General features: G+C 34.3%; 1 protein-coding gene across 3 annotated transcripts in view; it reads left to right on the top strand.

The window, feature by feature from the left end:
* CALCRL (calcitonin receptor like receptor) overlaps window positions 1-13,802 on the top strand; it is a 103,243-nt gene that overhangs the window by 82,832 nt on the left and 6,609 nt on the right. For all 3 annotated transcript variants that reach the window (XM_008518558.2, XM_070580396.1, XM_070580395.1), the window contains 6 exons: window positions 2,774-2,900; window positions 5,679-5,832; window positions 7,097-7,157; window positions 7,239-7,305; window positions 11,651-11,869; window positions 12,079-12,120. In XM_008518558.2, the coding sequence (XP_008516780.1) occupies window positions 2,774-2,900; window positions 5,679-5,832; window positions 7,097-7,157; window positions 7,239-7,305; window positions 11,651-11,869; window positions 12,079-12,120 (670 nt within the window). The remainder of the gene's footprint in view (window positions 1-2,773; window positions 2,901-5,678; window positions 5,833-7,096; window positions 7,158-7,238; window positions 7,306-11,650; window positions 11,870-12,078; window positions 12,121-13,802) is intronic.

The following is a 13,802-nucleotide window of genomic DNA, read 5'->3' as shown; positions in this document are numbered from 1 at the left end:
CTCACAATAGGCTTTGTCTCTGTACTGAATCAATTTCACGTGTTCTATTAAGTATTTGTTTGGTTTGGATATTAAATATTTCATTTATAATAGGATTTGACTCCGTATTTCAAAATGTTGCCCATAATATGGCATTGTTTGGGTCTAAAGGAGGAAAATGCTGTATGTCTTTGTATCACACAGTAAGAGAATAAGAAGCCATTTTTTTGAGACTGTACTCACAATAATCACATCTTTAAAAGAGAACAGACACCAGCAGCTCATTTTTAAGTCCTTAACTTTCAAGCCAGGTTGACGCAGGAGCAGAGTCATTAGAAGGGAGGGAATTCTAAGAGGAACAGAAATACAGACCATCATAGAGAGTAAAAGGAAGTTTAAGTGTACACAAGGAAAATTAAAATTGTTTTTCAACTAACTACAGTTAGCATTTTATTTTACTTCCAATCTTTGCACATGTAAATATTATAAATATCAACAGTTATAATATAAATGCTGTGTGTTTTGTGTTCCTCAGCTCCTATCTTTCTGCTCATAATTCTATCATGAATTGCTATTTTTGAAAACCTTCTTTAACGTTTGGTTTCCTTCATTCTGATAAACTCTTTACAAACATTTCTGATTTGCTGTCTAAGCAAACCCTCAAAGGCTTTTGGTCATAATTTGAAAGCTATGAAATTTTGTTGTTTATATACATGTCTTAGCCAATGGACCTGGATATAAGTGTGTTCAGCAGAAAAGGGCAAAATAGCCCAGTTAAGGAAAACATTTTTAAATTCTAAAAAAGTGAGTATTTGCATGGGTAAGCAGTTTTTCCCTAAACAATAGTTGGCACTCCGTGGATGCGTGTTAAGCTCAAGGCAGGCATTTTAAAGTAAGACCATGTGGACAAATTTTATATGTTCATAATGTTCTTCACAGAAGAATAATAGATGCAAGAAATAAACCACACATACTCCAAATGATTTGGAAAGAATATTCTTTCCTACACCTCTTCTCATATTCATCAATTCCCTTCACCCTCCGTGAACACAAAGCACTTGTGTCACTGCTGTGACATTTTATTGAAAATGGAACCATCTTGGCCTCAACGTTGACTTTCCTTAAATAATAACAGGAATCGTGCCACTCTGTTGTTCAAAACTTGCAGATTCTTCTTTTCTACAAAATATCATCTCCACTCTGTAGCTCGATCACTGCCTGCCTCTCACTACTCTCAGGCACTGCAAAGTCAAATCAAATACTGTCTAACACGAAAATACTAGCAGCTCCCAGCTGTTTCTATTTTGATGGACTCCAGCTAGACTTCACCTTCTTGTTGGTGGATGATGATTTAAAAGGCAGTGATTGACCCAAGAGCCACCTTGTTCACGCAGCCTTTCACAGAAGTATCCCCGACAGCACCCACCTCTGTGGAAGGCAGGTGTTGAAAATCTATAAATATTGATTCCAATTGAACTCACTTCAAGATCCTTTAAAATACTAAAACTATATAGAGAATCACAGATGTACAACCAGAAGAAATTTCAGAGACAAAATAGCTGAACTTTGCATTTTTAAATATAGAAAACCTTGGCATCCCTGCCGAACTATAATATCCTGAGCACATAGTCTGTTTAGGATAAGGTGATGGCATGATAAAATTAGGTTAAAATCTCCTTAAATTTCCAAAGTAGACGTCATTTGGGGTTGGAGTTATTGGGGTGGATTATCTAGGTTGACCCTATTAATTGCATAATTTTGTAAGAACACAAAATGAGCTTTTAGGTCTCTGTAATGAAATGACTCCTCATGTCTTCCTACATGTGTGCTTTGTTTTGATACTAAGTGTTCAATTTCAAATGTATTCCTTTCTATTATTTTAAAACTTTACCCATAATAAGCCTTAGAATGAATGCTTCATGAAGGAAGCAGTGCTCGAGCTGGTCTTTGAGCACAGGAAAGCAGTCACAGAGGGGCCATCTTGGAGTGTAAATGTGGATCGAATCTGAAGAGCAGCATTACTTGTCATTAAGGATGACTTTTCCTGAAATCTATTTCTATATGAAATCCATAACACTCATTTAATTTGTTTTATATATGAGGACCTCCAGTAAAAGGTGGTAATATTTTTATATCTTATCTATGGCTGGGCCAATTAGAAAAAAATTCGGTAAAGCTGAACAAACTTCATTGGTTGCTAAGCCTATATTTTTATCAATTTATCTGTTGTGAATACAATGTTATCTTTCTCATGGTCGGTCTGCATAACCACCACCACCACAGAAAGGCTGTACAGTGTAAACAGAACAACCAGAAACAACCATCAACAGGTTATACAAAGAGAACAACCTACGTGGTGTAATGAACAGAGCATCATCTGTGTAAGAATGTGACAGACAAATCCAAAGTTTCAAATTCATTAGCTGCGTGATTTTTTGATCAATTATCTAATTTCACTGAATCTCAGCTTCTACATTTTCAGAATGAATTAAACATTAATCATGTTGAGAGATTAACAGAAGAAATTTATATAGAGGTCTTGTAAAGACAAATTTCCTATCGCTATGTATGTCTACCTGTACTGAAGCAGCACATTTATCTCTATGTTTTAAGGAATTATAGGTTTTCTCTAATTAAGATTTTTACCATGACGAAACTTAGAGAGAAAGAACAATTCCTCCAAATTTGGAGCAGCTGCTATGAATTGTAAATGTATCTTATTTAAATGATTATTAATAAAAAATGTGGAAACATTTTATGATGTCAACATCCTTTGGTTTCTCTTGCCTTTTAGGAGCCTAAGTTGCCAAAGAATTACCTTGCACAAAAATCTGTTCTTCTCTTTTGTTTGTAACTCTGTTGTGACAATCATTCATCTCACTGCAGTGGCCAACAACCAGGCCTTGGTGGCCACAAATCCTGTAAGTAAAATAAGGTTGTGTCCTTGGGTTCAAGTGGTTAGTGGAGAAGAGATGGGAGGGTGGGGGGCCCAGATACATGTATTATGTGTGTAATTAAGGGCTCATACATGTATATTTTAAGGTCTGCCATATAGAGAGTATATGTAGCTATATTCCAATCCAGAAAGGTAAATATATCTTAATATTCCCCAAGTTATAAAGATTGACTATCAAAGGAAGGAATACATTTCTCTGCTTCAATTATTTATGTATGTCACACATATCTTCATGTCATTTTACAGCTAGAGTCCCTCTGCTGTTGGGACATAGGGTTTATGACTACATAACATTTACTCAACTAAGTGAAAAATCAATCCAAGTAACCAACTCTGTGTAGTTAGAAAAAACAGCACATGAAAATAGAAAATTTAAATTAAGTTGTATGTTTGGCATCAGGCTGACTTTAAAGAGTTAATAAAACTGGCAGGGAAATGAATTATGCATTGTCTATATAATGTTAAACTTTATTAACATAACATTTTTAAAGTGCTCTATCATGTCCTTATCTTCTCAGCAAACATTTATAAATCGTTTCCTTACAGGCTTTTTAGAAGCACAATTTGTAGGATGAGTATCAAAAGACACACAAAAATAAGCACAGAGACTGTCATAACATAAAAGCTCTATTTTTAAAACATAAGCTAAAATTTACTTATACAAATATATACAAATATACATGTTTTATGCAAGCTATATGCATATGTAAGCTATATTTAAATGAAAATATCTGCACAAATAACATAAATAAATTCAAGTTTTTAAAATCATCTGCTTTCATAATGTTTGTAGTATCCATATTTAAGTTTTGGATGTGGACTTGTGGAGGGGTATGTGTATATATATATATATATATATATTTATATATAAAGTGGTTTTTTAAAGATTATCCAGTTACTGAAATCAGGAAAGGGAAGGAATTTTCACTCAATGGGTCAAAAAACAATACTCTCATATGTGTTTTATGTGTGTTTTTAGGGTAATTTCCAAAATTCTAAAATTCCCTGCATTGTTTGCACATGTGCATCCGGATCGCTTAATCTAGTCTATGTTCCACTCTAAAGTCACTGGGTGAGGAAACACGTTGGGTATAATTAGCCGTACAAAAAACTGACTAATGTCCTGCCATTTTTGAGCGAATTTCTCTAAAACAAGGAGAGTCAGAGTTTTGTCATGGAGCTGCAGAGCAAGAGATTCGAAATCTTACCTTTATATACAAGGATATTGTGTTTAACACACAAATCGCAAACTGTAATATAGTGATTTTTAATATAGTCTAGGAAAACTTGTCTGTTTATATCAGCAATGGCCTTCACAAAAATATTTTTCCGAAGCGTGCTTTAAGTTCTTTTTATCATAATAGTTTATAGATTAATTTTTTAAATAATATCAGGAGTTAGAAACCCAGTTATATATGTATATCTAAAAACTATGCAGATAAAAATTTGAAGCTGAAGTCTATTATTTCTATATAATATAGTTGAATAACTCCTTTTTACCTTCGAGAGGACTTTGTTAATATAATATTGTGTTTGACATCAAGGTATGTTATTTAAAATTTAATGTCACGCATTCTGCAGATGTATTTAATGACACAATAGGTTTTGTAAATGACCTTCAGTTAGAAGGCATTGTGTATAGTCATGAGAACAAAATTGGAAATACAGGACTTGTGTTCAGGGTACAGCTTTGATTGATGTCGTATGAATATTAGCAAATCACTTAACTTCTCCAGTACTCAGTTTTTTATCTTTCAGATGTATGACTAGTGATAAATCATGCCTCAGAGAATTATGTTGAGGTTTAAATAAAACAATATGTATTGAAAGTATTTTAAGCTAACTCATATGAAAATATTATTATTACTATTCTATGGTAACCCAGTATTTATTTTCCAGTGCATTTCGTTTCCAATTTTCTTTTTAGTGAAAAAAATATTTATTTCAAAAATAATAGAAATTGCTACTAAACATTTATTGTGTCCCAGACTAGAAATTGGAGCTGATGGGAGTCATTGGCCGTGTATTTCTAGGAGAGTTTTAAACTTATTCCCCTTGTTAAGGGAGTAAACTGTCTCTTACTCCTTTGTGTTTTCTTTACCCTATATTTGAAGTTCCCTCTTAGAGAAGGGAAGAGAAAGTGGAAACTTCAGGAAAAGAGGAAGGAAAACCATAACATTTTCTTCTTTTTACTTACACTAACCCTCAAACACCGCATTTGAATAAGAAAAATTATGAGCTCATTAGATTACTAAATATTTGTCGTGGTGGCGTATAATATGCAAGACTTTCCAAGAGTTGGGCACTTTTCATGAATTGCTTTTAAACTTATTAAGATAATTATTGAGATTTTTCCAACAGAATGCAACAATCAAGGAGTTCGGGATGACATAACTAAAACAGGTGTAAAGTCATTCATGTGTGACACTTTTATACTTATAATTGCATAATAACTAAAACACCTTAGGAAAATATACACCCACTAAATGTAGTAAATTTAGAATTTACACATTTCCTTGGAGGGGCCATTATAAATCCTTAGAGTCAGTGGCTAAAAGCTTTAGAGGCACCATTAGATGAGGATGCAGGCTGGCATTTTACAAACCTGAATCATTAGTGTCTAAGATTTTGCATAGAGAAGAGAAAATTCTGTGTTTCTATATAATTGAGCTAAACTAGACTATTGCTTTTCCTGTGAATTCATAAACAACTAAATCGTGATTGCTTTCTTTTTTTCTCCCAGATTAGTTGTAAAGTGTCCCAGTTCATTCATCATTACCTGATGGGCTGTAATTACTTCTGGATGCTCTGTGAAGGCATTTACCTACACACACTCATTGTGGTGGCTGTGTTTGCAGAAAAGCAACACTTGATGTGGTATTATTTTCTTGGCTGGGGTAAGTGCCATTACACATATCTGTTGATTCACCTTATTAAGAAAGCTTTTGGAGGATGCAGAGTTCCTTTGTAACAAAAACATACTTATTAATCATTTTTAAACAATATCAGGTGATTAACCTTTGCTTATTGCTACAAATTGAAATATTTAAACAAAGTACCACTGACTCATTGTTTTCAGTAGTCAGAGGTCAATTAATAATACACTGTGGGTTTCTTCTGTTTAATATTCCGATGTGTATCTTGGCTAAATATGTAGTGACTAAAACAACAATTAGAATCATGAATTAGGGATCTAGTCTTTTCAGTGTTCTGAATCTCCTTTTTCTTCCCGTGCAAATTGACGGCATTGGGCTTAACCAGCTTTGATGTTCCATTCTAAAAATGTTTGTTTAAAAAAATATATTGTAATGTTATCTAAGAGGGATCAGTTATTGAATAAAGGCGTGCAAAAGATCTATTTTTTCCACACAATCTGCTGACATGGTATTATTCACAAAGCAAACAATGATTCACTTCTAGCATATTAAAAAAATAACAGGAATAATGCAAAACAAAATGCTGAAAATGAATTCAGTAAGACTAGTTTCCAAGAACATAACTGAAATTATATTATTTATCTATCTATCTTCCGTCACCTATCTATACAGTCAGATAATAGATATAGATATATACAGAGACGTATACAAACACACACCATCTTTAGTGCATTCGGGTTACCTTTATAAAGGGATATATCTGTAAAAATAGAGACCTATATATTTCTTCATTTCATGTTTGAAAAATCTGATTTAGAATGCTCAAAACATGCAAAATTTCTGATACACAAATCATCTCTTTCTTCCTTCTCTTCTTCTTCACACAGTTGCTCTCAACTTCTTCCCACATCAGATCATCTACCAAATATTGGCCAACTCCATCTCACAGAAAATCTGTGAATGCTGGGGTTCTTCGAATCCTTGAGGCTTAGGCAGCACAATTAGGAACTTAGGCTCTGGAGCCCATTGATTCAAAATGACTTCTATTAGAAGAAAACTTATACACACAAACCTCAAAATACAAATACCTAATACTTTACCATATTTACTGCTTGAGTATACAGATGATATTTACTCAATAAACATATATATATATATATATATATATATATATATATATTTTGCTCGTAGAGTATCTCTGTGTTTCATATTTCATGACCTATTTGAGGAGTTCCATTGATAGAGACAGTTGCCTATTTATTTTCATTTTCTTTAATATTTACAGGATTTCCACTGATTCCTGCTTGTATACATGCTGTTGCCAGAAGCTTATATTACAATGACAAGTAAGATAATCTCTCTTTCTGATTTCTATTGGAACTACGTAAAATGAAAATCTTCAATATAATTTCTGTTTTTTCCCCTAGCTGCTGGATCAGTTCTGATACCCATCTCCTCTACATTATCCATGGCCCAATTTGTGCTGCTTTACTGGTATGTAATTAAAATTCTTCTTTTTTCCTCATTGCTCATATTTCAACTTTATTTTCTGAGTCATCTAGCCTATGGTATTCTTCAGGATCCAGACGACACGCTGCCAGTGTTTAACTGAAGAAGATTTAATGACAGTATTATATTTGAGGTGCTGGCAGGAAGAGTAAAGGAACTAATTCATAAGGGATGGTGAGGCACCAAGAACCAACAGTGGGAAGTTGTTATTACAGCTAGACCTAAACAGGGGACGGAACACTTCCCGTAATTGGGCAAGTGTTGGGGGAGGTGGTCCTGCGTAAAGGAACACAGCCACTGCCCAAACCACAGCCTGCAGAGCAAAGGAAGGAGAAAGAAATACTCAGACTTCTCTCTCTTGGTTCCTCCCGTTGACCAAATGCAGCAAACGTCAGAGGCAAGAAAGCCTGGGTTATGACGCAGTTCTCAGAGATGACTTGGGGCCTCCTGGGACACCGGGCAGAACAGAGAAGGGCAGAGGCTGGCTCTAGTAGCTAGGGAGGGCAAACTGGAAACACCTACACACCTATGTTGGTAATAACAGTAATATTCCTATAAAGAAAAGACTTTAATTTGGAAAGAGAGTATTGCTTAAACTGTTGTTTTATTATTATAATGATCATTACTTAATACAAGTGCACCAATTGGACATTTTTAAAGGTGGTTGCAGGGAAATGAAACTCACATTCAAGGCTTTCATTACATTGTTTCAAAGGGGAAATAAATTAATCCAAATTAACATGCTTTCTCTCATAGAGCATGAGAGACCAGAATGCAATTACAGTCTTCAAGACTGTAATTACAGCTGATATTTAATTATATACAAAAAGACAAAGGTGGTATGTCAAGCCAAAATTTGAAGCTCTCCAACCCTTGTTTTCAGACTCTTTTTTAGACAAATTTTCTTCTATTATTTTACTATATTTGCTAGCTGCAATTTAGTATCCAGTTATGTTAGAACACTGTTCAAGCCATTCTCAAATGTATTATTGTTAACTAATTCTCAAAAGTGTGTCTTAAAAATTAGAGGGTAAATTCTGAACTCTTCTTCCACCTCTTACCTGCTGTGTGACCTTACAGAATTAAACTAATCATTCTGTGCCTCAAGTCTCTCATTTTTAAAATAGAGAATTTAATAATAGCGACTTTTAATTTTTTTAACAAGGAATTATATGAGTTAATACATAATAAGCGTTTAACCTGGCATGTATAAGGCATGTAATAAGTGTCAAATTCCTGATTTGTTCTGGGCCACACAAGAGAGCCAGTTCAGAAAATCAACTCATGGAATTTCTTACATCTCTTATGGAGATTTTAACATGCCTTAATGTAGATTCTACTGAAAATTTCAGAGCGAGAGAATTTCCTTTCCCTGCTCTTTGCACATGCTAGGGACATTTTGACACACGGTGTCTAAGCTGTACCCTGAGACATCCTCCTTTGTGTTCTTTGAAAAAGCCAGCATTGAAACCCAGCTCTACCACTGCTGGCTGTGCTTCAGGGCAAGTCTGTTTGATTTTATTTTTACCTGCTCTATGTCTTTGTTTTCTCATCTGTGATTATGGAATAATAAGAATAAATACGTCACAGAGTGTTGTAAGGATTAAATGAGATGCATCCTGTTAAATGACTAATACAGTGCCTGGAATATATAACAAACTCTTGAAAAAACGCTCACTTGTAGTTTCTACATGATACCATGGTTCTGTTTGGAGGAGAGTTCAAAGAAGTTAAGATCCATTGTTTGGACCACCCAGAGCTTACAGAACAAATACAAGGCAAAATTTTATTACCAGAGATCTGAGTCTGCAGAGGGGTATGTGATTCAAATGCCTAAATCAGAGTGGTTCAGGAAATAAGTAAAAACATTCAGCAAATGAAAAATGTAACAGCAACTAACAATCCTTGGAAAAGCCTGTCCACATCCACTCTGAGAGGCAAGAGTAGATGGCCCAGCTGGGGTAAAACGTCACATAGGAAGATAGCCCGTCAAGTTGCTCAGTAAGACAGGAAGTGAAATCCACATGATTTGCTTGTAACTTTTTGCATTTTCTTGGCCTAAGAAAAGATTAGGAGCCTATTTTTCTACCAGGACAAATTGTTCTGTCCTTGTTTAAGCTCTGAGGCTCCTCACTGGTCCTGGCCAATTGCAAGGTCTTGGGAGGGGCACAAGCAATTGTTTAACATGGTCATATGTTTTGTATAAATAAGATATTTCAATTGCAATCCCTTTCTTTCCACTCGGACTTCCTCTGTCACATTTGTCCTTGAGCAGGGTGGTACAGGCGTGGCTACAGCAGTTTTGAGATCCTGCTAAGGGGAAGTTGAGAGGGGATACATTCAATTTGTGTTTAGCGAGGGATGCTTAAGTCACTTTGGTGCCCGGTGAAGTGATTGCTGGTTGTTCTAGAATGAGAATGGTTTCCAGGAATCCTCCTACCGCCACGGTGCTGACTCCCCCTGCTTCCCGTCATGACCTTAGGTTGGTCTCGTGACATGAAAATGTCCTGTTGTACCTCCTAGCTATGGGAACTTTATGGGCGTTCAAGTAAAAACAGCTTTCTTCTGAACTACTTTTGCTCTAAGATAGATGAGATTCAGACATAGTTCATCTGAAATTTAAAATTATTGTACTATTTTTATTTAAAATAAATGCAAGTATTTGCAAAAAGTGAAGTAGGATGATTTTCTAGTTTCACATTTTAAATCAGACTTACCATTTTGAAGAAGCACTTGGCATTTAGAAAGCTTCATATAATGGGCATCTAAATTGCAGCATTTCTTCTGATTTTTATAATTTATGGTTTTTGCATATTAGGATTATAAAATATTTCATGTTCTAAATTTATAAGCAGGTAAAATAGCATTATTATTTTTTCTTCTATGGGCTGTTAGTAGTTTCCATTTAGTCAAAACTTTTAAAACAGCAATGAATGCTCACGAAGGGAGTGCAGTAGGATGGGCGGAATAACAGCTGATGTGTTGATTTGTCATGTTTCATTCTTACACCTGTTGAAACGGCTTATTCTGCTTTTGTCTTTAGCAGAGACATTCCTGTATCAGTAACCATGTTACTTTTCATAGATGTGTTTCCATCAGGATTAGAGCGTGCTGTCTATTTTTGAAGCATATGTTCCATTGACTTCTCTAGGAATAATAGTGGAATGTTTTTATGCCCAGTTATTTTCATAACACATGCCTTACATCAGCAAATGTATGTTATTTGTTCATTGTTTTCTACATTAAATGAGGTGCTACCGTTATTATTCCAATTTATTAAGGTATGCGGTATCAATTGCATATTGGTATGCACTTTGAAATTTTTGGATTATTAAACAAGCACAGATGGTAGAAGTCAAGGTGAGAAAAAAAGAAAAGAAAAGAGCATAATAGCATAGGAGTCCTAAGGGTCTCATCTGGAGTTAGTGTCCACACGTAAAGAATGGGCATAGAGAAAATAAACAGATGTGAAAGATGTTGACTTGGATAAAGATAAGAAAGAGAGAAAGTAATCAGAGAGAAAGAAATGTATTTCAGCAGAACTCTGTCCGTTTTCTGAGTAACTTAGTTATCCGGACTATATTTTTGAAGTTTTATGTCTCCTTTTTAAAGAGAATGTTTTCTCTTGGGGAATGTTGTTAACACACAGTAAATATGTAATTACAGAAAGTCATTAACAGAAGGCCGTGTGAGGTGCCAAGATTTTTTTTATCTCTAGGACGATCTAGGTTGAATATCAACTGGTTCAAGTGTGTGATTCAGCCTACTCAAAAAGATAAAGAGGATTACAATAATATCTTGGGAAGTTTTGAGGATTATTGCTACAAAAAGAAACACAGGAAGGATAAACCAAAAAGATGAAAATTGTTATTATGGTGTAATATATATTTGGAAAGTACCTAGTGTGGACACTGGTACAGAGAAGGGACTTTAAAAAATAAGCATTTGTTGAAAGAATTAAACAATTGAAAAAATAAACAGTTCTTTCCTTTGAGCTGAAAATATTCAAAAGCTTTAATTTTTGGACCATAGCAAAATTCAAAAAATTTCATAAGAAAATGAGCTGAGAAAAACACTCATGTATTCCTCAACTGAACGTGTTTCATATTACTTCCACCATAATTTTATTTTTCTAAAATCCAAGTCCATTAAAATTGGTGTACTTGTTAAATTAATAAATCACAATTCCAGAAATACAAATTAATATCTTAGGCAAATATTCCCTTTATTCTTGCACATTGAAAATATTCCAAGATGTATAAAATTAAAGATCCTCAATAATGCTTCTTAATATTAAATAATTTTCATATACCATTTCATTTTCTTTTAGGTTAATCTTTTTTTCCTATTAAATATTGTACGTGTTCTCATCACCAAGTTAAAAGTTACTCACCAAGCAGAATCTAATCTCTACATGAAAGCTGTGAGGGCTACGCTTATCCTGGTGCCATTACTTGGCATTGAGTTTGTGCTGATTCCATGGCGACCCGAAGGAAGGATTGCAGAGGAGGTGTATGACTACATCATGCACATCCTTATGCACTATCAGGTATGGTGTTCTTGGAGGTATACGACCACATCATGCACATCCTTATGCACTATCAGTATGCTGTTCTTGAATCAGGAACGCAGCTTGCGAAATCTGGTATTAAACTTACATATAGCTTTGGTTTTGTTTTTATTATGTATGCAGCAAGTTGGTTACAAATAATGTCTCTTTTCCATTTGAAATCAGATAATTCTATTTTTCTTTTATAGGGTCTTTTGGTCTCTACAATTTTCTGCTTCTTTAATGGAGAGGTATGGTGATTGATTTTATTCCTTTTATCATTTTATATTTGCAATATATATTTCTCTTTAAAAAATGAGAGAATTATAAATTCTCTAGGAACAATTCTTTCAAATTCCATTTCTGTCAGGAAAAAGAATCATAGACTCTCTCTTCATGATGCAATTCTGTTTCCCAAAAGCTCAGGTCATATTGGAGTTGAAGACTAGGGCAAATTCAGCTTCACTTTACAATATTCCACAGTGACTTTATTCATCCAGTCTTTTGACCTATTTTTTGAACAATCCTATTAAGTCTGTACTTCGACCTAGGTATGGTGCTAGGCAACACTTCATGTCATAGAACAATACACACACTCTAATAGGAAATAGAATTGGCTCGTTTTCATTTTCTCCTTTTCTCTGTTTTTTTGACTGGTCCACAATGTGGTCTTTGGAATCAATTTTAAGGTGTATATAAAAGGATTTAAAATAATTAAACTCAGTTAGACAGGGAAGAGATGCAGTGGGTTAGGAACTTTAGTAGAATAGAATGCTCTAATTTGTAATATGGCAACATGCTCTCAGACATTTCAAGATTTACATCCAAGGCTTTCCTAAATGGAAAGTTTCAGGCATTTTAGAAACTCTGGTACCATATTTCTTATGCATATGAGTCGTGCTATTGCTCAGTGGTTTGAGCCATTCTGATTCACCTCTTTACATGGTTTTAATCTACTTGACAAATTTTAACCTGTTGGAGGATTTTGGCAAAATTCTACAGTTTAGAAATCCAGACAGTAACTGAGTGAGAAGTGGATGCTTGGTAACTATGAAGCTTATCACGAAGCTTCAGATAGGGGACACGTAGAACCAGTTGGCATAACTATGAGAATCATTCCTGTAAAATGAATCAACATTGGAAACCATATACATGTCACGAAAAACTGTAAAATATTGCTTTCCTTTGCTTAAGTAATATTTGATTACTTTCTCAGCATATAATAATATTTCATGTTTAATTCTGTCATTAAATTTAAAACATTTTAATTTTAAAATGTAGATCTTTATTTTATACATACATATATTTTTTAAATGGAGTGTAGCACTGTCCAGCATAATAGACTATAGTGCATATTTTTAATCATGCCTCCATGATTTTTCTCCTATACGGAGGACAAGAGTGACTGTTTTTCTGAAGTCAATGAAAAATATAGACAGAGAATGAAATTAGGAAGAATAGATAACTCATTTGTTTTGATAACAAAATTTAAACAACATTTATTACCTATCTCTATAAATTTCTTATTGTGTAAACTGAATTAGACAATCTTATCTACTGCCTATATAGGATTTTACAGTTAAATATAGATGAGAGAGATATGGACAACGTGCCAAAAAACATGAGAGAAATATGAAAGATACACCTCTGCATTTGCAGAAACAGATTTCATTTTTGTGAAGGGTAATTTTTAAATGTACAAAACATAATCACTAGTGAAATATTTTTTGAGGCAGGATAGAATAAAGTCACTGCCACATCAATGCATTTAAACCCTAAAGATGCCACTTCGCTCCTGGCTGTGATATCTTGGGTAATACTCCTAACCTCCTGGAGTCTCAGTGTCTACCTTTATCAAAGGGGAATCAAAGCAAGTTCCTACACAAGACTCACCAGGATTCATGAAAGCTAGAAATGCAACGTTTTTAGCACC

This window comes from Equus przewalskii, chromosome 17 (genome assembly GCF_037783145.1).
Source record: "Equus przewalskii isolate Varuska chromosome 17, EquPr2, whole genome shotgun sequence".
Classification (NCBI taxonomy): domain Eukaryota; kingdom Metazoa; phylum Chordata; class Mammalia; order Perissodactyla; family Equidae; genus Equus; species Equus przewalskii.
The sequence above is the reverse complement of the archived record's forward strand: the minus strand, read 5'-3'. Positions and strand labels throughout refer to the sequence as shown.